Genomic DNA, 24,235 nt, shown 5'->3' on the forward strand with positions numbered 1-24,235 from the left:
AAGATAGCAGGCCAAGAATGGTAGGCCTCAATCTGACTTTCAAGGATACTGTATTAATAGTAACTCCAATTTCTACTAAACACCTCACAGAAGTTTTCAAGTTGTACATTTTGCTAAATTATTTTGTTTTCATGAATAATTGAAACTATGCGTTTCTGAATTGGTGTAATTGTAAGAAGAGTGAACAGGTTCTTGCTCTCGGCAGCAAGAATACAGGTTTGATACCAGGTCACATGAAACGTCAGTAATACTGTATACCAACTGTCCACTTACTTGTAAGACAGGGTGATAACTTATACTTCACATGTTAATATTGGTAGACTAAAGTGGTAGTTTACATCCCATAAATAATATATTACACTGCTACACCCCCCAAAAAACATGGACCCCTGTCTTTAAATTACTTTCTAATTTTATTGATTTGAATGCATCTTAGTTATATTTACCAGTGTGGCTTATTTAAAACATTTATGTCACTTTTGTTGGACATTACTACAGCTACATTCAGACCATAAGGTAAGGCTGGGGGGATACATTTTCTAATGTTAGAGAATAGACTACCACACACGATCAGTTTTAATGAAAGTTCAAGTACCATAGAGCAGTATAGAATTGAATCAACATAATAAATCACTTTCCTTTTACAGGAACATCAATCACTATAAATCATGTTAGTTGTACACGAGGTTTCCCCACCTAATGCAATAACTAACTGTATTATGTGATTCTTTCTAGCTGAAGCAGGGCCATGACGGAGCAATCATTCAAGGTAAACAAAAGCAAAGATTGTATGTCAGATGGAAAAACATATCCAACACCCTTAAGTCTTAATGAAGTTGTTTAATCTAACTAACTTTTGTGAAAGTGCATTTTAAAGCATCTGAAGCAGGCATATTAATAAACACCCAATTATAACTATCTTGAACCTAAACCAAAGCTAAAATGAGTTACAGTTAAACACAAATCATAGTGAACTATAAAATACAATCTGTTGGTATCTGCCAAACTTCAAATCTTTTATATCTGGGCAGCAATACAAGCACATCGATAAAGGTCAAGGGCAGTAAAAAAAAAAAAAAAAGATCAATAAAACCATATTTGGAGTATTGTATTGCAATAGAGGTTTACAGGATGGTCTTCTTAAACAAATAAGTCTGTGAGCCTGACACATCTCTTTTAAGTTATTTGTTTACAGGAAAATCAAATAAACAGCTCAAAACACTATTAACAACAGCCTTGTACAAATCAATGCTTTTTGTAAAGTCTAAACACTGCCATTTCCACAAATACACCTCATTTCCTTTGCTGAGAATATAACAGAATTTCCTGCAAAAACCTGTGACTGATTAACGACACCTAACTTGTAAACATAAGGCAGCACCTCACAAGTGAGCTCAGAGCCTAAAGTCAAACAGCTCTAGTCTGAGTCACTACTGTATTCACAACACAGCAGGGCCTGATTGGTTAGTCACTGGATGACAGATTTCAGTCTACCTCATATGCATTTGCACTGTAGAGCCACAGCACAGGTTCAGTGCCTCATTGCTTTCCGTGAGTTAACAGTGCTGGCTGCAGACTCCAACTTTCTTCACACTCAGTGAGTTTGGACTTGAGAAAGAAAGGATTAGAGAGAAAAAAGGAGTAAAGACAGGGTTGCTGTTACACTGCCGTCACCACTACTTTTTCTTTTTTTTTATCAGTTTGAACTGCAGAAACTAAGAGACACTTTCTATTAACTACACTAAGCTCACAAGTTAATTCATTAGATGCTATATTACCTGCATTGAATAACGAAGGACAAGATACTTTAGTTAGACGTCACTTGTATTGACAAGGCAGAAAGTATAGCCACCCTTTTTTCACTGTATTACTCTTTTAAAACCTTATCATTTAGTTGGTAAATTAAATGTACTGAGTTTGTATCTACACCTCAGGTAGTTTGAACTAACTTTGAGTGAACATCTGGTTGGAATGGCAGATAATATGATTGAAGAGTCAGACTATTATCCTGATAAAGAAGATATGGAGTGGGGATATGAGGAAGGTAAGTTTAATTGTTTTTGGTTTTTTTGTTAGTTTTGCCATTTTATTGAGATGCTTTTATGGGATGCAGTTTGCCAATTGTTCTGCTTAAATACACACTGGAGAGTGGAGTCACACCCATAAAGCCTTTAACTACAGTCACAAGATGTGGTGCTATTTTCTTTTACACCTGGTTTCTCACATGGAAATGTCATTATAGCTGGTAAAGTGCTAACCAAAATGAAGAAGTTTTGTATTATTATTCATATTCTTCTCTTTGTAGTTAAGGGGAGGATTTAATAAGTTAAATGATGGAATCACAGGTGTGCCTTTGTTGTTGGTCACAATTCTTTTTTTTCTTTTTTTTTTCTTTTACTGTAATGGTTTTATTTTCCTTTTACAAAAAAAAAAACAACAAAAAATTGGTTTGAAAACCCTGGACTAAAACATGCACCAGAAGTTCTATATTTTATATTTGATGTACAGTGTCCAGTATCAACAGATGTGAGAAATGCAAACGACCTAAATATGTATTTGTGAGTATGTGGGACATGTAATAATGCATGTCACCTTGCGAATATACAGGATGAAAGAAAGGGAAATCCTGAACATCAAACTGGTCACATTATACTTGATATGCCTGTGTTACCCCTCATAAGTAATTTACACAGTGGTAATGCATTACAGACAATCGTTTTGCCCAATAAACAAATCTTGCTCTTAATGTTAAAGCAGTTCTTTTTAAGCTAAGCAATGCATAATACATATAAATATATCATAATAATAATTGCCTGATTTACAAATGCTACCATGTGTAAAATAAAATGTTGCTGTTGTTGCTGAAATATAAAAACGGTTTCTTAGTGACTTTTTTTGTTAAGTGAACGATTACAGTTATGTTTGACTTACTCTACATTGTTTTCATTACCATTGTAAACTAAATATTCATCAATGTGTGTTCATACTTTTATAAATATTTAAATCGGTGTAATTTTTAAAAATGTTCCTGTGTATCTAATTAAATATATTTATCCATCAACTTATCCATCAATATGGCTCCTAATGGTTTTATTAAATTGTAGTTACCACACTGTAATAACTTTAGTTACGTTAATAATTAATATTTAATTTCCTACTTTCACCTGAAGAAGAGACCTTTGAGGTCTTGAAAGCTTGTGATTAATTATTGGTTAATTAGTCCAATAAAAGGTATCACATCTCCTGCTCTTTGTTTATTAACAAAATAGAATTATGCTCCTCAAACATCAATAATTGGTTGCCACTGTTTATTTTGAAATTTGGAGGACAATTTGTTTTCACCTGAATAATTTTATTTAAAAGGTTTTAATTTAAATTATATTAGCCAGGCTAATATAACTTAAATTAAAACCTTTTTACAAATTAACCCTTTTCACTAATATGACTTGAGATTATTTTTTTCGGAGCACACAAGGTAATTTCCAATTTGCCTTAAATACAAAGCCCAGTCTGTCATCCCGTTGAGGCATCCTCAAAGTCCAATTTTTTCCAATTTATTTTATAATGTTCAGCAATTTCTGCTGCATTGTCCATAAGAAACTGACAAGTCAAGTAGAGGGTGACACACTTTTGAGTCTTTCTGTTCTTGTAATGAGAATATAACCCATGTCCCCTTTCCCAGGCACAACAAACTTCTTTTCATGGTCATCAACTTTCCTCTGTTATTCTAAATAAATCATTCTGGATAGGTGAACAAGGCTACTTGTCCAAGGTTAATTCTACGCCTTCATCATTCTGCAGTGTGGAGTAGTGGTTAGGGCTCTGGACTCTTGACCGGAGGGTTGTGGGTTCAATCCCCAGTGGGAGACACTGCTGTTGTACCCTTGAGCAAGGTACTTTCCCTAGATTGCTCCAGTAAAAACCCAACTGTATAAATGGGTAATTGTATGTAAAATAATGTGATATCTGTATAATGTAAAATAATGTATAATGTGATATCTTGTAACAATTGTAAGTCGCCCTGGATAAAGGCGTCTGCTAAGAAATAAATAATAATAATAATAATAATAGCCTCCTTTTGCCCCTTGTATGGGGTGAGGATCAGTCTCCTTTTAGACAGCAGTCTCAGCTTCCCAGGTCACTCCTACGTAACGTTGAGAAATATCGGTGAGCTTCTTTAAAAACACAAAGTGGAGAGTTGACATGTTCTACTTTGTTGAGCGCTGAATAGGTAAACATATAATTGCTCTGCACAAGGTGTACCTTCATTTTGAAACTCCCTCTCATTGCTAACAGTCTCATGAGTTAAGGCTGGGATAAATACCTGTATGAAGCCTTTGTCCTTTGCTACTTATTTGAAAACAAAGGCATTTTTCAAATGAAAGATTTAGCAACAAAACTGTACTACAAATGGCAAAAGTAGGTCACCCTTTAATTAAACGGTAAAAAGAATGAATATGCTACTTTTTAAGTGTTGTCGGCTATTAACAGGTGTTAACAGTTTATTACAAAACAATATACAATGTTATCACTGTAAACTGTACATGTACTATACTGTACAAGGTCCCTTCACCATGTAAGTGTTTTGAATATGTAATAATTTGATGCATAAGTCAAATAATAATAAAGGGAGCACAGTACAGACACATTTGTGCTTTTACTCCATTTCTTCTGTCATGCATTTTGGATGTTTCACTTAGTCCAAAGTTTTGAAAATGTTGCTCATCTTTTCAGGTGTAGAATGGGGTCTACTGTTTCCTGAAGCTAACGGGGAATATCAGTCTCCAATTAACCTCAACTCCAGGGAAGCTAGGTATGACCCTACACTACTACAAGTACGCCTGTCTCCGAATTATGTTGTGTGCCGGGACTGTGAAGTTATAAATGATGGCCATACAGTTCGGATACTGCTGAGGTCAAAATCAGGTAGGTTGAACTTCCTTTTTTTAATTGTAATCACTTATAATGGAAATATTTCCTTTAATAAACAATCTGACCCATTAGAAAAAAAAAGGCGTCTACATGTCGTTCATTTATTACATCCCTGCACGTTGAGATAAGCTTATGACTGATGCCCTACACAATATTTGATTATGTTAAGGGAAACAATCTCCATAATGTTGGGTTTGTTACAAAATGCAGCAACTTCTGGTTGTAAGTATGGTAGTTAAAGAAAAATCAGGTGGTCATAATCTGAACAACTAGTTTGTTTGGGAGCATTCACTGGACAGAAGCAATGTCTGCTATGTTTGAGATTGGATTGCACTTGAGTGGTCTATCTCACTGAGAGCTGCCCTTTGTCACAACTGACCCTCCAAGGCAGGGTCTATAGCTAACCCCAACACCATTTCGAATTGCTTTTTAGCCTAGCACCTTAAAAATTAAAAGTGAATACTGTAAAAGGTGATTCATAAAGTGACAGAAAACAATTCTCACAGTTTTATTCTTGTAACATAGGCACTCAGCCACATGCTCAGTTTCAGTCAATATGTGTACATGCGTTCAAGTTTCATGAAAAGTGCTAAAGCAGAATATATTTTATCTGAAAACTGTATTTACTTTGCTGAAAAAGGAATTCATTTTCAGAAAGCTATTTTTCCGCAAACTACAGGAATTCTTGTGTATGTAACCACACTGACTGGTCTTATTTACTGCCAGTGCCTATCATCTCTTCAGCATCAACATTATACTGAAAACTAACAATTACTCCCACACTCTTAACATCTGAATTTTCTAAAGAGGCCCTTTTAGAAACAAAGCAGAACAAAACTTAGTAACTGTTTCCTGAAGTATGCCTGAATGAGACAAACAATAACACAATCATCAGTGTTAAAGGCTAAATAAAATGTGATATTATCAAAACTGTTTGTTTTTGGTATATCTTATATTTTACATTTAACATTTGTTTTCATTATTTTCACATACAGAATTATTCGAAAAGTTTGTGTACTTGACTTTTTCTTTTTCTATTAGTTTAGTGTCTTTTTTTATTTGCAGCTAACATAATGCAGCCTGTGCTAATGTACAGTATGTTTACCCATTGCAGTTGTTACAGGAGGCCCATTACCTAGAGACCATGAATATGAATTACACGAGGTTCGATTTCACTGGGGAAGGGAGAATCAGCGTGGATCTGAACACACAGTAAATTTCAAAGCTTTTCCCATGGAGGTAAGTATTTGCCTTCCCATAGTTAAGCTGGAGGTTTACAATTTTTTTAAAATAAATAATTCATTCTCTTATCGAAATGTTGCACTCCATCATTACAGAACGCAATAGTTTGTAATTCGAATATAACATTTACAAGAATATTTTTTTCAGGCAAATTCAAAGTTTACTACGGACAACACACCAAACATAATCGTCTCAGGAAGTCAGATCACGTTAACAGAAAGGAAATGGCAGAGAAATTAATTGTTAAATTATAGTAGAAGCAGTCTTGTTATTTGACCACATTATAATGTATCACAGTGCAGCTGATTCATTGTTTTTTTTTTTAATTGTATGGTGCATCCAAACACAATTAACTTAAAACTTCTTACTATTTTTTATGTTTAAAGACCAGATTTTGTGAAAAGCTGTTACACACTAAGGAAGAGTGCAACATGCTATGGGTCAGATATTCAAATATTTTGCTATTTTATGCAACTCTGCTTGCATTTCAAATATCTTGCATATATTTGCAAGTCTGTGAAATTCAAAAGAGTTGTAGGGAAAATGCTAACAGACTACACCCAACTGATGCAGTGTATTTACGTATGAGGTGAGACAATGGCTCAGTGTTCAAAAGCATAGAAAGGGCAACTTTAATGAAAAGGAGATTATAATAATAGCTTTGGAAAGGGCAAAATAAAAAAAATCCAAGGGTCAGAAAAATAAGAGTTGACACTAAACAATGCAAAACATATTAAAAACAAATACTCTGTCACTACAGTGAAACTCTTGATTTCAATTGCCAAAGGAATGCATGTTCCATGTAATTCTTAAGATCCATTATTTATAGATATCCTCTTGGTTCAAAGCTCTTTTTCTGTTGCAGGACAGATTACAGCCGACACATTAAGAAGGGCACAGCGTTAAAGTACTTAAACACACAACATTCTCACCAGTCCCTTATTGTTTTGCTATGTAGATAATTTGCCAAACTTTTTCACTTTGACTCAGGTGAAGCCCATCTAAGTTTGGTGGCGTAACTTTACTTCCTGTGTTACAAACACAGGTACCATAATCTACATAGTTTGACATGCAAGTTTTGTCGGAATTTCTATATATGTATCGTGATGTAGCATCCCGGCCAAGGATGGTCTGCACTCTTGAAAATATGACCCAGACACAGGAACTTGCAGTTTAAATGTTTTTGTGCACTTTTAATAATCACCAACACAAATTAAACAAAACACAGGAACAAATCAAACGTTTTAACAAAACACTAGAAACCCCAAAACCCTTCAGAATCAACAGAATGCCACACCCAAGCTATGGCTATCATGGTGCTTTCCACTTTCTTTTCGTGCACTCACCTACACAACCCACACCAAACATTCATTCCCTTGTCTGTTGTATAGGCTGTGACCAGGTCTAACTGGCAATCAATCATTCAATTACCACCGGACTGAAAATAGGCTAGTAGTTGGGCATTACGTGAAATGCCTAATCCCTGGTCATTAGGTGTTATTAACTCAAACATTTTTGCTGCATTTAGTTGTATCCAGTATCAAAGTTGTTCCAACATCTTCCCGAACCCAAATTTAATTTAAAAATTGTGCTATACATCCATGAATTCTATTTTCCTAAAATGAAAACATGTTTAAATCACAAAAAAAAACCCTTTCGAAAGAGGTTGTCTCACCAGTTCAAGTGAATTTAAGTCTGAGATATAACTAGTGTTACACTAATGCATAAAATAACTTATTAATATATTCTGTGCTAAAATATTTGGATTATTATGATGTTCTTTTGTTGAAGTGTACTGCAGTGCCTCTAAGTAAGTTCCTATGCTGTTCATTGGTTTTAAGAGCAGATACATACTGTAACGAATCTCGGTTAACGTTGGCAGGCGCATCACACAGGCGAAGGGCGGGCGCGAACCTCGGACCTCTCGCACTAAAGCATAGCGCCGATACCGTTGTACAAAATGCAGGCACCTTTGCAAGGAGAGTATATCGGGCTCAAGGGCGTAGGTTTGGTTTGAACATTGGTGGGGACACATTTTTTTAGTGGGGTGGAGTCGCTAGGGGGGTCAGGGGGGTCCGGGGGCATGCCCCCCCGGGAAGAAATTTTTTAGGAGACAGTTGTTAAACGGTCACTTCTGGTGGCTTGAAATGAATGCTGGACATGAATCGAGGACAATTTGATTGACTGGTATACACTCAAAACACTATGATAAAATGATAAATTTAGCTGTGAAACAAGCTAGCTTACCACCAAGGACGTGGGGTTAGCAACTAGCAATGGGTCGCTAACGTAATAAACATCCATTAGGTAGGTAGGTAGGTTTATTCACTCAAACTGTGTTGCTGACGACCTGACAATACCTTCAGCCCCGGCACCTGGCTTTCATTCAGTCAGTGGGTCACACTCATATCAGACTGACCGGCAAGCGGCAACTTCAGATGAGCGTCTTTCCAGAGTCCAGCCAGCGGTTCTCAACCTTTTTTTACTCACGCCCCACTGAAATTTATTTTTATATCTGCCCCCCCCCCCCCTTTTTTAATTTGACTTTTTAACATTTTTTTTATTATTACTGACTATATAGTGCGTTTATTTAGCCTCCTGGATAGTCACACTGTCCATTCAATGTAATACATATATACTGTTTGTGTTCGCTTTTTACACACACGATACAAAAAATATCAAGCAAGGAGTAAGTTAGTCACAAAGGGAGGAAGGAGTTGGATAGAAATAAAGTGACAACGCATTAACCAACAAACTAAATATTGAATGAAACTGATTATATTTATTCATATTTTTTAAGTAAATGTGAAAATTGTGGCACAGTATACAGTTTAAGAATGACTAGATTTTTTTAAATTTTATTTTAAACTCGGAAAATTAACTTTCACTCCCGAATCCTTGTATACTTTCGTGCCTCAATAAAAACAACACCAGACTGCTTGGTCCCTGACGTCAGCCGCGCACTGAGTCCGTGTTACAGTGATGAATTATGGAATTTGTAGTTGTATTGTCTGCTGATTGCAACCCCAAACCCCACCAAACACCCACAAATCCCAGGGTGCCATTCTTTTTAAAGCTACCGGTATCTCTTTCTCTCTTTAATAACTCGCTGCACTCAAAGGGTCGAAATCGGGAGTATCGTTTGCACGTCAGTGTTATTATTACTAGTTCGTTATTATTCAAACGTTCACCGCGCCCCCGGTTGAGAACCTAGGGCCTAAGCCAATCAAATTAGCGGGTTTTTTTTTTTTTTTGGAGACTGGATGTGCAACGAGGGGATCTTGAGAGAGTTAACCCTTTGTGAAGCCGAGCGGATAAAACGACTTGACAAAAGACTTTAAATTATTGGTAGGGACAATTCAACGGTCCCTTGACATTGGTAGGGACATGTCCCTACGGTCCCTAGCTAAATCTACGCCGGTGATCGGGCTTATGTCTGTGTGTGATTACGTCACCTAGCAGCCCTCCTGCTGCCTTCCCCCGTGCACGCTACAATACATTTTCATGTAAAAAAAAACATTCATCACTTCATAAAATATGTATGTACTGTGAGAGGTGGCCCTTACCGTATGAACCTTCTGGTATAAGAGACACATTCGGTGTTGTTTGGGACTAAGTTCTGGCTGCCCAAACTGAGTCCTGAAGCATCTCCATTATAATCAATATAATCAGGGCTTCACATAATTGGTACACAGGTATGCATGCGCACCAATAAAAAACAAATGCGGGCTTCTGTATTGTTTTTAACATGCAAATGCGTACCGTACATTTTTAACAGGAAAACATTTTTCATATAGGAAGCGGGGGTGCTCACGCTTACAAGGTCAAGCATCTGGCTGTGACCCATACCTGCCTAACCTCCCGATCAGAGTCCCGCGCGGGTCCAATTTTTACAACTCGCTTCCGACCCAGACCCACTACTACAGGACTCGACCCGAATCCGCAACCCGCTGCAGCACCGTCTTCTTACCCGCGACTCGACCCGACCTGACCTGCTTTAATAAGACCTGCAACCCGACCCGAACCCGCAAGTGTTTGTAGTTTACCTACTGCCTGCGCCGACTGACTAACGCTCTCACATTCACACACAGATATAGCTACATTCTCCACAAATTGAGTTTATACCAATGAAGCCGCACTTGCCTTTATTTGAAATGAATTCTTAAAAACAAACAACTCACAGGACTCTCCTAAATACTTTTGTATTTGTGTTGTACTTCGTGCACATTTACTATTAAAGTTAAAAATATAATTATTTGTTGTTTGTTTACTTAGAGTAGTGTAGCCTTTAAGCATAAACTTTACAAGAACCTGTTTGTTTAAAAACACTTGCCAAATTTACTTTTAACTGTATGCACACATTCATACTGCTTGCTTTTATCTCACTGAATGATTTTTTTTCAGCTTCATCTAATTCACTGGAACACTACACTATACAGCAGTATTGATGAGGCGTTGGGGAAGAGAAATGGCATACTTATCATTGCTTTGTTTGTTCAGGTAACTTTTTTTTTTGAATACCGTATATTAAATTACAATTTTGTAAATAAATGTACAAAATAACAAATAGAACATAAATATAAATAAGCACTTGAGGATAAAACCCTGATAATGGTACTTCAGTGTGCTTGACAAACTGTACAAAACATATGCTTTACCTACTTTCAGATGTCATCATATCTGTATTCTCTGTTCAGTAATTTGGCAAAAAGGAATTTGGGAACAAATACAGCATGTAAGATCATTAGGTCTAATCTCATACACAGTAATAACTGCTGTACTGGATAGACCAGTTTTCCAACAAAGCTAGCAGCATTTGTATATATTCAAACAAACTCTCCTAAAACATACAAATGTGAAAGCAAACCAAAACAATCCTCTATATGTCACATTACATTTTTTTTTTGTAAAATATAAAGGCTTGCATTTTTTCTGTGTATATTTTTGACAACTGCCCAAAATACTATATATAATCACCCACTTTTCAGACTAACATATTTGTTTTTGACTTGATGTGCTATTCATATGTGACCCACTGCCAGTAGGATTAATTTAGTTAAAGAGCAGCTGTATTTAAAATGATAAAATATTGTGAGCCTTGTTTTTTTTGGTATATTACGCCCCCCTCCTTTTACCAGTAAACTATTGACTCATCATTTTCATTATACACAATGAGATACAAATTGGCTAATATAATCCACAGGCCTTACAAGGGGCATATAGTACAGTACTATAGTTCCAAATGCCTATTTGAGTAGCAGCATTTTTTAAAAAAATATAATTTTTATTGTTCAATACATCTTTCAGATTCAGGTTACTGATAGATTTTATCAGTGTATTTTAAATTCAGTTTTCATGTTACTTAAATAAATCTTTATTGTGTTTTTCATGCAGATAGGCAAAGAACATCTAGGTCTGAAGGCAATTACAGAAATCCTTCAAGATATCCAGTACAAGGTGAGCTATTGTAAAAGCAAATACGTTATGAAATGGGAGCACTGTAATCTATAGTAAAATACAGAATAAATACAAGTACTGTAACCATGGATTCTGTGTATTCTGTGGTCTTTGTGTTGAATGATAACATTCAGAAACATGCATTCATGGTGTGAATAAAAGCAGAGAAGAGATAAGGTGATGAAATGGTGGTTATGTCTTAAGCAGGGTGTGATTTGATGGGGCGGGGGGGGGCGGGATTTCCCTGGCTCTGCTTTTTTTTTTTTATCCCTGGCTCTGCATGTTCAGTTGTCATCCCAGGAGGGATTTATCCCCACTGATAAAAGCCTTTTTTAGCAGTTGATTCGATATAATAATAAAGTAATACTTAGTGATTCTCTTAACTGTTTAAATTGTGTGCTACAGATGGATCAAGGCTTACCATGATGTTTTATTGTTTGTCTATTTTATCCCCCCCACTGGAAATTTGACAAATCGCACCCTTGTCTTAAGAACAATATTACATATACACTTACTAGGAATATGGTACTGTATTTAATGAAACCAACGTGAAACCATTTCATTTCACAAAGCCGTGACATGCTTCTAGCTAGAAAAATATCTTAGATGTCTGTTTCACAAAACAACATTTCAAGACAATTCTTATCACATGATGCCTTCAGCCACCCTGGAAGTGTGGTAAGAATTGTCTTACTGCACACCCTGGGCGGTTTTGTGACCCTGATGGCTGTAGGGATGAGTTCAGACCAGAAACAGAAACCACAACAAGCAATGGCGGGCGAAACAGAGACGCTACGCCGCTCAGCTTTTTGTTAAATGAACAGAAATAAACAGTTTAACAAAACAAAGACTTTCAAACAAAAGGGCACGTTGGCCAAACAAATAAACAACAAACAATAACCAGTATTGTGCTAGTTTACAAGCCAGCTAGCGTAGCAATTGTTATTTCTTAGTATCATTATTACTCCTCTATCTCCACCCCCGTTCTCCACTCACGAACACACTTCTCCTGGTGCAGCCAAACTGCAGATCCTTTATAGTTGTGACCGAGGGCCTAACTAGCTATCAATTATTATATTATCCCTCGGTCACGTTCTGCACGGGTTTATTAAGTCTGCGTGACTGCATTCTCACAAGGTATTTACAAACAAAAACAAAACAATAACATGTAATGGTGGACGGCCCCTTGCTTGTCCTGCTGAACATAATGAACTGCAAAATAATATCAGCTTTTCACCGTCCTATACAATACGTAAATCATAATACAAATAATAATAAACAAATATATACAAAGGGGCGGGCACAGGGTTATATAGCTTTTATTATATTAAGATGTAGGAATATTAATAGTAGTTAAATGAGTTAGTCTGTGACTTTACAAACTGTCTTACTGCACAGTCATGTGACCTTGTTTAGCCAATGACTGTGTTTAATTTATGCAAACCATTTTATAAAATAAGTTAATACGTCACATGTAGGAAGTCTCTAATTAATGTATTCAGTTAGAATTAAACGGAATTTAGAAGTGTTTGTAAAACTGGATCCAGAAATATAAAAGAAAAAACTAGAACTGAGCATAACAAACATAGCGCTGATCGCACTTACTATCAATCTTTTCTGACAGCAAAGGCATTGTAAAATGTTTTTATGTTAATGTCATGAGACCAGTTTCCATTGTGTGCCAGGTGGAGTATAAGCAATATCTTTGTATATCACAAGCCTGTATTTGAGTAGATGATTGGTGTTATACCTTTATATCTGGAAAATAAATATAATAAAAAGGCTGTCAAGTAATTCAGTTAATTAAGAAAAGCAATATCAAAAGATCAAGCAATAAAGGTTTGTCAAAAAGCAGACCACCAAAAATGGATTAAAAAAGTTTATAATTATAACACAATTAGACTTTAATTTGCAATAATGGAAAATTATCTGCTTTTTCATACATAAAACATGAAAAAAAGAAATAGAGTTATACATACAGTATTACACAGCAATTATTAAGGGGTCTATACTGAAAGATCGGCTCCTTGTGGAGCAGAGCTAGATGTAAGCCTTCTGCCAATACAATGCATCTGCTCCCCAGTCTTGTGGCAATTGTCAAAAAACAGGTAGGGTATGTAACCCCTTTAAATAAAGCATGACTAATATACATTTTATGTAGTTTCCAAGGCTATCAAATACAGGTCTCAGTTGCAATGCAACCTTTTAAATCTGCACATATTGAATTGACTATGTCATGTTTATGCTTTTATGGTCTTGAGACTCCCTGTGATAATTGCAGCAAAAGAGAAAAATGCAAATTTCATGCAGAGAAAGTCAATATTTAGTTTTTAAGGACATATAATTTCCTTTACAGGTGTAAGGACATTTGATAGTCCATATTAATATTTGGGATGTATGGTACTTTCAATTGAGAGATATTGAGCACAGAGTTTAGGTGGGATATTTTGGAATGCAGGGTCTGTCTCAATAAATTACAGTTTGGCTAGAGAGACAGCAAATATGACCATTTATGGGCATTTGTGGAAAGGGTCTCTGTTCTGCTCTGTTTTGGTTGCATGGGGGGATGGGAGAATCTCAGAGATAACAGAGGCTTGGGGACTGGCCACGTACACAGGTTTAGGTGGGGAGGGTCTCATATGATGTCATTATAGGGGAGTGTTCTATGTTATTAAAAAGTGATTGCAGCCATTGTCTGTTGCACTGATTCCATCCGCTGTGACCCAGAGCATTTGTCACTGCTTTCTTTCAATAGTTCTATTCTTGTATTACACCAATAAACATATTTTTGGCTTCACTAATATTGTTTTTCAGGTTTCATCAATTTTTCCCTACACAGGCTTATCTTAGTTACATATGAATTTTATTATATAATTTCACATCATTTTACACTGAAGCATATGTATAGAGTATGTCTGATATCATTTCATTATATAGTGCATACAGATAACGTTAGTATGCACTTGAATAATAACACGAGGATCATCTCACAGTATATATGATTTACCACCATATACTTTTTATATACAATGATACAGAAAAATAGGTGAATTGTAAGCTTATGAAATGCATAACAAGTGAATGCTGCTTTAGATTGTTGAAATGTTTTTAACTGTTGAACGCAGTATCTTCATTATGATCTCTATCTAAAATGTGTCCTTGCCAAGCCAGTGTTTAGAATTTGAATATGAAATTGCAATACAATTTCAAGGTCTTCTTCCAAGGCAGCAGAAGAATATGTCATACACTCACATTTTCAGCCTGCACTGCTGCATAACTCAGGCTTTCTTTTTTATTTTGGCAGGGGAAGACAAAAATCATTCCATGTTTTAATCCAAACACACTGCTGCCTGGTAAGTGTGATATGCTTATTTAGCATTCAAGCAGAATGTTTCCCGAGCATTTTTCAATAACCATTCAACAATCTCCAGCGCTCTAGCCTGCTGGCAAAGTCCAGCCACTTAACTTGTCTGATTAAGTAATTTTGCAAACTGCATAATCTGTTCCCACGAATCTATGTCAGTTTAGAGTTTTATATATACCATAACAAAACATATTGCTGTGTTTCCTTGTAAAACCTCGTGAAAGGCTCTTGGGAAGGAGAGACAAAAGTTTTCTTTATAATGCCGCTGAGGTGCCAGGTGTATTCACAAATCTTTACAGAATTCTTTAATTACACAGAAGTTTCAAATAAACACTGAGATTCTATCAAAAGTGTGCTGTCACAGGCTGCTATCCCCCTGGGTAGGAGTCCTGCATCAGGAACAATACTAACTAACACTATGTGTTATGTCCTGGCATAGTGTCTCTTGGTGGGACACACCTTACTAATCCTAACCACTTAACTTTCTATACTTTCTGCAGTACAGGACTAAAGATTCAATAAAGACGCTCAGCTTCTCCCTGCTGTCTCGATCTGGCAAATTAACTCCTTGTTGTTGAGTTTTAGCAGAGAAAATGAATAAAAAACACCTTTAAATCACAGGTTTTATACTGATATATATATATTTTTAATTATTTATTTAACATTTATTAAACATTTATTCAAGCCTCTCTGACTAGCCGTGGCCACAAGCTACTCAAGAATACAGCAATCAAATGCTGCATTCTTAGAAGAGCTACAAAGGCTTTCTAGTGTTCGACACACAAACAAACTTGAGTTTTACCTTAGAAAGCTCCTTTCTAACGCAATGATAGTCTTTGGGGACTCGCATTTGAGTTAGAAAACAGACACCACAATTTTCCATTGCAGTGTTTGGATCATTTCTGAATTGATTCCAGTGCCTCTGACTCCATGCTGATTACTTTTCTCTCTGTATACCACATAATATTTTAAAATGTACTAGAGAAATTATTTTAGTTTGGAAATTCTCATGCAGCATAGAGAAAGTAAAACTAAAAGTAGTCTATACACATGCAGAAGAAATAAAGTTAAACCAGTACTACAATATCCTTTTGTCCACATTATCAGACAGTCAATTGTCATTCATTTCTGCCTAAATATCTTCACAAACAGCACAGACGTAATCCATATGAGATAATGTATTTGTTAATTATTAAAACTACAGTGCCAGAAAGCAAAGTTGTAAACGTGCCTATTTGGAAGTCTAATTATTTTCTAGTATTTTAGAGAAATAAAAGTCTGAGTCCCCCCACCCATACACATGTGTCACAAGATAAGAGTTTGTTAACCCACTGTTGTCACTATCCAAGAATACAAAGATAAATGCAGGTTATTAATTAATTAATTAATTCACATATTTTCCTAAGTCTTTTAAAAAACCTTTTAAATTTTTTCTAACTCAAACTTTTTGCGCTTAAGTGAATCTCAAACTTCCTGGATGCAGGAAAAAAAATAGTTGATAGAGCTATACAGAGCTTCAAGTTCGAATTTGAGGTACAAGCTCCATACAAGCCATTTTGTTTTGAACAGTGTCAAAAGCTGATTCAGTTTACCAGAAAGAGATAGTTCAGCTATAAAATGTAATGTTCAACAAAACACAGGACAAGGACACAGGCCCTGCAGTTTTAAGTAGATTTAAGTAATTTGTTGATAATTCTTAGTAATGTTGATGTTAGTAAGAACAACATACATGTTATACATTCAAGCAGAGTAAAGGTATTTCCCAGTAATTCATGTAATTCAAAATAATTATTAGTGTTTGTGAAATAATTATTTTATTTAGTACTAATCTGTAATGCTGAAATTAACTCCATTCATTGAAGCTTGAATAGCTTGAGGACCAAATGCATTATGCCGAGAAGATTAGCTTTTATGACATCTGGTGGCACAATATAATGGTATTCAATTAATGGTGATTTTCCAAACAGAAGATGTTCTTTAGAGGTAAATTTCTTTAAGGGGCTCCCGAGTGGCGCATCCGATAAAAGGCGCTCTGCGTGGAGTGCAGGATGCGCCCTATAGCCTAGATGTCGCCAGTTCAAGTCCAGGCTATTCCACTGCCGACCGTGGACGGGAGCTCCCAGGGGGCAGTGCACAATTGGCCAAGCACCACCCGGAGGGGGGAGGGCTTAGGTCGGCCAGGGTGTCCTCGACTCACCGCGCACCAGCAACCCTTGTAGTCTGTCTGGGCGCCTGCGGGCTTGCTTGTAAGTTGCCCAGAGCTGCGTTGTCCTCCGACGCTGTATCTCTGAGGTGGCTGCATGGTGAAAGAAAAGAAGAGGTCGACTGATGGCACACACTTTGGAGGACAGCGTGTGTTTGTCTTTGCCACTCCCGAGTCAGCGCGTGGGTGGTAGCGGTGATCTGAGCCTAAAAAGAATTTGATATTCTAAATTTGGAGAAAATACAAAAATAAATGGTGACTACTAAATTTAAAAAAAATTAAAAATTCAGTGTTGTGGTACAAGAGTGCATAGATTACTGGGGGTAACTTCATAATTTATGTCTGCTTGAGATAATATGCAACATTTATATAAATTAGAAAAGTTTTAATATTCTTAAGAAATTGCACTTTAATATGTGTAGACAGTCTGGTATTGAATGATATAATCAAAGTGTATTTTATTTTACATAGAAGAGGTCCTGGTACTTTTTTTAAAGCTAACCTTGATTTTTTAGCATGGTCCATTATTATTATTATTATTATTATTATTATTATTATTATTATTATTATTATTATTATTATTATTATTAGTAGTAGTAGTAGTCGTAGTAATAGTAAGAAAGCTCACAGTTTCACATCATAGCAAAGCTCTAGATCAAATATTAATAAAGTACAGTACAGAAATTCACATCAAAATAGCCTTGAAAGCAACAGCCTTGGGTTTTCCTTTTGAAGTGTATATGTTTGTCGTTCTTTTAGATCCTCTTCTTCGAGATTACTGGGTGTATGAGGGCTCCCTCACCATGCCCCCTTGCAGTGAAAATGTCACTTGGATTTTATACCGTTATCCTTTGACTGTGTCCCAGATTCAGGTAAACACACTGCACACACATCTTTACCCTCCCCAAGTGCAATGTGTGTGACTCAAAGGCAGCACCAGGTACATATACTGTGTCTGTTTCTGCTCATGATGAGCAATCTCTTTAAAATACTTCTGAGTAACGCATCGCTTTCAAGTAAAGGTTACTGCTCTTTGAGTTATTCCCCACTTTAGTAAAAATGAAACAAAGGTTGCACATGAAATAAGTGACAGGTAGCTTTTATCGTGTATATTTTAAAAGATCGCTGGAGTAGCCAAGGAACACATGATCAATGGAAAGCTAAAAAAAAGAAAGCTCTAAGTGGTCAAATGCCATTGCTGTTTGATTTATTGTGACCAAAGATACTTGCAATAGGGGCATACCCAAGATTGATCTGCATTGTTAAATTACTTATTATTCCTAGACAGCACCTGCAATCTTGCAGTTTTGAGTGGAGTTTTTTTTTCCTTGACCTCTTTCACAGTCTGCAGTGCTGGAAGAATTATTTCATGTTTCTAGGAAGCACTAAAAGAGAACTCTTCTACACTGACCTGAACTGATAGATAGAATGTTATTCCAACTAGATTATACTTCCAGAAGGACATAAGGCAGACTGACATGTTTATCTTAAAAAAAAAAACTAAAACAAAAGGCACACAGGTGCTGGTGATACATTTTGTCACAATAAAGAATTGGCCTTGGAGATTTTATATTTATTACTTGGTAACTATGAACATAGGCACCAATAAAGATATACTATTAGCTTCCAGCTGATCGGGTGTACTGATCTGCTTATTAAATATTGGTTTCTAAGTAGGGAGTTGTTGGTCTTTTCAAATGCTTTGGCTGTCTGATATCTTTTAGAATATTGGATAAGATAATCCTTTTTTTGTGCATTTTTCAAATGAATGGGTTAACTCTTTCATCGCAATAGAAAGCAGCAATTGGGTGATATAAAGGTATGCTGATTTTAGTGTAAACTGAATTAAGTGATTATTTTGTACCATTTCACAACAGTCGTATACTGTATGGTTTACTGTTTCACAACAGTCGGAAATGTTACCACTTTATCTGCAGTAGTTTTAGAACTATAGCTTTGAATGACAGAAGAGTGATTGTAGTTCAATATACAAATTCTGTAGGCTTATTCCCTGTTCACACAACACACGTTGAAAACGCCTAACTATCACTAACTTCATACCTTATCACTTGCACTGTCATGCATTATTAAGATTACCATAAAAAACAGTCAACAGTGGTTGAAATATAAAACAGCTAAGGTCAAATTCCAGCTTAGGGGCGATTCAATCAAAACTACTGCCCAGCATTATAACCTACATTATTTCCATATTCTAAACTGGAAATCACACGCGAGTATGTACAGTACTGTATCAACTTGGAAAGGCACTTCATGGTTGCATTTGCATGTTTGTGCTGAAGGAAATGAGAAATGGCTACATGCCTAAGAAAAGTCTTGCCATCTGTCATTTCAAGTATACTGTCTGCTATACTGTGATTTTACCCATACTGTACTATTAAACCACAGTATTCTCAATTACAGTCTCAGTTTTAAAATATTGTCAACTGGTCATTTTCTTTATTAGCACAACATACTACTTACAAAAAACAAAACGAAAAAAATGAAATGAAACAAAGCTATCACCATATGCTACTTTTAAAAATGGAATGGACCAAGCATAGCGAGGTGTAGTAATGCTTAGTAAGAATAGTGAAAGTATAAAAAAGAACTGCAAACATGATAAGTCACAAATAAGTAAGGTAGACGATAAAGCACTGTAAGTACACAGTAATGAAAATGATTGTGCAAATCAGTCATGATAAATGGCAATCATAAAATGCCCCTGTCACATGTTTTTAATACATTGAGTTAACAATACTGTTATCCAATAATGTTCACCAAATACTTAACTACTGGTGTGCATATCTACTAAAGAGATTAACTAAGATAAATCAAGCTGTGTTACTCTTGGTTACCCCTGGTCAGACTGACATGTTTTTCGGTCTCATTTCCATAATTACAGATCGAGGAATTTCGAAGGCTAAGGTCCCATGTAAAAGGTGCAGAGCTCCCTGAAGGAAGTGACGGGCTGTTAGGAGATAATTTCAGACCAACCCAACCTCTCAGTGACAGAGTCATCAGAGCTGCTTTCCAGTAGAGTCACTCTGAATTTAGAGTTCTGGTATACAGGTATGCATTTTGTGGGGTTTCTTTTATGCTATAATGTTACATTTTGAGAACCATATTCCTGATAATCATCACGTGTATCAATTATGTTAGCCACCTATTCTACTTTTGGATGTTTAAACGTAATTCTGTCTATGGCTATTGAATGGTTATAAACCATATACAGTGCCTTGCAAAAGTATTCAGAACCCTGACCAATTCTCTCATATTACTAAATTACAAATGGTACATTGAAATTTCGTTCTGTTTGATATTTTATTTTAAAACACTGAAACTCAAAATCAATTATTGTAAGGTGACATTGGTTTTATGTTGGGAAATATTTTTAAGAAAAATAAAAAACTGAAATATCTTGCTTGCATAAGTATTCAACCCCCACACATTAATATTTGGTAGAGCCACCTTTCGCTGCAATAACAGCTTTAAGTCTTTTGGGGTAAGTATGTAACAGCTTTGCACACGGTGTCGGATTGATTTTGGCCCATTCTTCTTGGCAGATTTGCTCCAGGTTGTTCAGGTTGGTTGGACGACGCTTGTGGACCGCAATTTTCAAATAGTGCCACAGATTCTCAATGGGATTGAGATCAGGACTTTGACTGGGCCACTGTAGGACATTCACCCTTGTGCTTGGGATCATTGTCTTGCTGAAAGGTGAATTTCCTCCCAAGCTTCAGTTCTTTAGCGGACTGAAGCAGGTTCTCTTTCAGTATTTCCCTGTATTTTGCTCCATCCATTCTTCCTTCAATTTTAACAAGATGCCCAGTCCCTGCTGATGAGAAGCATCCCCACAGCATGATGCTGCCACCACCATACTTCACTGTAGGGATGGTGTGTCTTGAGGCATGGGCAGTGTTAGGTTTGCGCCACACATAGCTCTGTGAGTTTTGGCCAAAAAGCTCTATCTTGGTCTCATCTGACCACAAAACCTTTTCCCACATCGCAGCTGGGTCACTCTCATGCTTTCTGGCAAACTCCAGACGTGCTTTCAGATGGTACTTTTTGAGTAACAGCTTCTTTCTTGCCACCCTCCCATACAGGCCAGTGTTATGCAGAGCTCTTGATATTGTTGACTGGTGCACCATTACTCCACTCCCAGCCACTGAACTCTGTAGCTCCTTCAAAGTGATTGTTGGCCTCTCTGTGGCTTCTCTCCAGAGTCTCCTTGTTTGAGCGCTGAGTTTTGAAGGACGGCCTTTTCTTGGGTGGTGTGATGCAGCTTCCACCTCCTGATTATTGATCCAACTGTGCTCACTGGCATATCCAAACACTTGGATATTATTTTGTACCCTTTCCCTAATCTATGCATTTGTATTACTTTATCTCTAACTTCTGTAGAATGCTCTTTGGTCTTCATTTTCCTTCAGATTCACAGCCTGACTAATGATCCTTCAACAGTGGGGTTTTTATCCAGAAAATGTGACAGCAACTTTAATGGTTCACAGGTGGAGGCTAATGGTAAGGTAATTGTGTCCTCGTTAGGGCAATTTCTTTCATCGGTGTAAACTGGGAGTTTCCACAGCACAGGGGTTGAATACTTATGCAAGCAAGATATTTCAGTTTTTTATTTTTCTTAAATATTTCCCAACATAAAACCAATGTCACCTTACAATAATTGATTGTGAGTTTCAGTGTTTTAAAATAAAATATCAAACAGAACGAAATTTCAATGTACCATTTGTAATTCAGTAATATGAGAGAATTGGTCAGGGGTCTGAATACTTTTGGAAGGCACTGTATAATGATTTATTAACACTCTATAACATAGTTATTAAGCATATATTATATATTTATAAAACATTAATAAGCAGCACCTTAATATAAAGTGTTACTGTCTGTGCAGTAAACTCGACAAAACCTACTCATCTTGACTGTAGAACAAAGGGTCTGACTCTGAACTCCTCTTGTATCCAAGTGGACAGTCTCAATGCAGCACTCAATTATTCAATTAGAGTCTTTCCACATTCCGCACATAGTTTTATAGGGATTAAACCCCATCACTGACACATTTACCACGCGTTTCAAATCTTATCAGAGTTTATGTAAAAAAAACTAAACACAATCAAACGAAACAAACTTGGTGGCAGGCCACTCCATCTAAATGAGTATTTATGCAAAATGTAAAACCTGATTATTATTATTATTATTATTATTATTTATTTCTTAGCAGACGCCCTTATCCAGGGCGACTTACAATCGTAAGCAAAAACATTTCAAGCGTTACAATACAAGTAATACAATAAGAGCAAGATTACATCCACAGGTCAGTTAGAGGGTAGATTAAGTGAATAATTCAATATTAACAAAAACAAATTTAAACCTTAAATGAGTCACTGATAAAACATAAAACCACCAAGGTGCCGTGCCACATATCTGCTTGTTGCTCTTAATTGTACTGCAATTCTTGATATGTATTTTTTATATACAACTGTAAGTCACCCTGGGTAAGGGTGTCTGCTAAGATAAATAAATAAATAAATAAATAAATAAATAAATAAATAAATAAATAAATAATAATAATAATAATAATAATAATAATAATAATAATAATAATAATACTATCAGTCTCTTCATGTGGAAGTTCTGAAGAGACCGAGTCAGTAGGATGTCTCAGGCTACAAACATTTTAAACCATTATCCCAATAAAAGTTTTTTTATGCAACAGGTAGAAGCTTTTAAAGACAAACGTGTTAAGTCATCAAGAGTGGACACAATATACACAGTACCCATGACTAAAGCAGTAAAGTTCAATGCCAGATTTTCTGCAGCCACAAATATCCATATGTTATGAATATTTCTTATGTGCTTACTAAATATACTGTATACTGTATACAACATTAATTTACAAGAGAAAGCATTTCATACAGCACAGCTATCTCTGCCTGTCTCCAATAAGCACCACATGTCAAATAAACACTTGCCTATTGGTATAATAGTAAATATCAAACAACAGCTTTATATTACACACTAACTGCTGCCTTTTCTTAAGCTACTGCTTTGTGGTCGGTCTCTTGCTCTTCCTGTCTCAGGTCTCACATCCTCTCTCTCTCTTTCTGACACACGCAGGTATCTCACCAATGGCATGCTGTAATAAAGCTGTTCTGTGCATGGCATGCATGTGAGTGCAAAAAAAAACATGATTCAATAAAAATAAATTACACCCCTTTAATTGCTGCCCTAGTAACTCTTGCTCTGCCTCTGTGCTACATTTATTAGGTTTACTTCCTTTAACATCTGACATGTTTTTTATGACTTTTTTTATTATTAGCTAACAGCTGGATGATACGGAATATATTCTTTAAACAAACTCCTGTGAACTGTTTAAACAGTTCAAACAGTTTATTGTTTAAATAATAGCAGAATTAAGTACTGTAGGTGACTGCATTATTTATTTTTAAATGGAACACAACCAACAGACTAAAAGTATGACATCTGGGGTATGCTTTTCAAATCAATAAGGCTGACTCATACAAAAGATCATTCCCCACAGAGATAAATAAATGATGCTTTGCATTGCTTTTTTAAAAGAATCGAGAAACAGTTCTGTAGAGGTCTTGCAGGGCCTTAATTCATGTAAGTGTCAACATCCTGCATTAGTTTGCCTCTGGTTGGCATTTGTTCATTGTTGCTCTCAGTGTATTACTACAGAAATAATTTATGCAGAAGGTGCCCTTGAGATAGAACTTCCTTCATATACCTATACCTCTCTTCATATACCTGCATAAATGAATATATCATTGGTGCACAAACATCCTTGTTTCTCTGATTGGGCAGCATCCATACACCTCATGTGCCCAGTCATATACGTGCTTACGTCAGTGTACTTATGGGTTCAATAAGCTTGAATGTAGGTAGAATTTCATAGTGTGCTGGTGGTGGGTTACCTAAAGGCAGAAACAAAGCTCATGCTCATGACAGAGGTCAGGTTGATTGGCCAAACTCATAAGAGAAGAGTGTTGTTTATGGCAGATAAA

The 24,235-nt window shown here is 36.2% G+C and overlaps 1 protein-coding gene across 3 annotated transcripts in view; it reads left to right on the top strand.

The window, feature by feature from the left end:
* The first annotated feature begins 1,500 nt into the window (after positions 1–1,500).
* LOC117399926 (carbonic anhydrase-related protein-like) overlaps positions 1,501–24,235 on the top strand; it is a 28,453-nt gene continuing 5,718 nt past the window's right edge. The window contains exons 1-8 of one of the 3 annotated variants that reach the window (XM_033999381.3): positions 1,502–2,044; positions 4,735–4,926; positions 6,047–6,171; positions 10,579–10,674; positions 11,569–11,631; positions 14,936–14,984; positions 17,958–18,070; positions 20,101–20,267. In XM_033999381.3, coding sequence (XP_033855272.1) covers positions 1,972–2,044; positions 4,735–4,926; positions 6,047–6,171; positions 10,579–10,674; positions 11,569–11,631; positions 14,936–14,984; positions 17,958–18,070; positions 20,101–20,235 — 846 coding nt within the window. In that variant the 5' untranslated portion in view covers positions 1,502–1,971 and the 3' untranslated portion in view covers positions 20,236–20,267. Of the gene's footprint in view, positions 2,045–4,734; positions 4,927–6,046; positions 6,172–10,578; positions 10,675–11,568; positions 11,632–14,935; positions 14,985–17,957; positions 18,071–20,100; positions 20,268–24,235 lie in introns of all 3 variants that reach the window. The other 2 variants (XM_033999380.3, XM_059022168.1) reach the window with 2 other exon arrangements.

Source organism: Acipenser ruthenus, chromosome 4 (genome assembly GCF_902713425.1).
Source record: "Acipenser ruthenus chromosome 4, fAciRut3.2 maternal haplotype, whole genome shotgun sequence".
NCBI lineage: Eukaryota > Metazoa > Chordata > Actinopteri > Acipenseriformes > Acipenseridae > Acipenser > Acipenser ruthenus.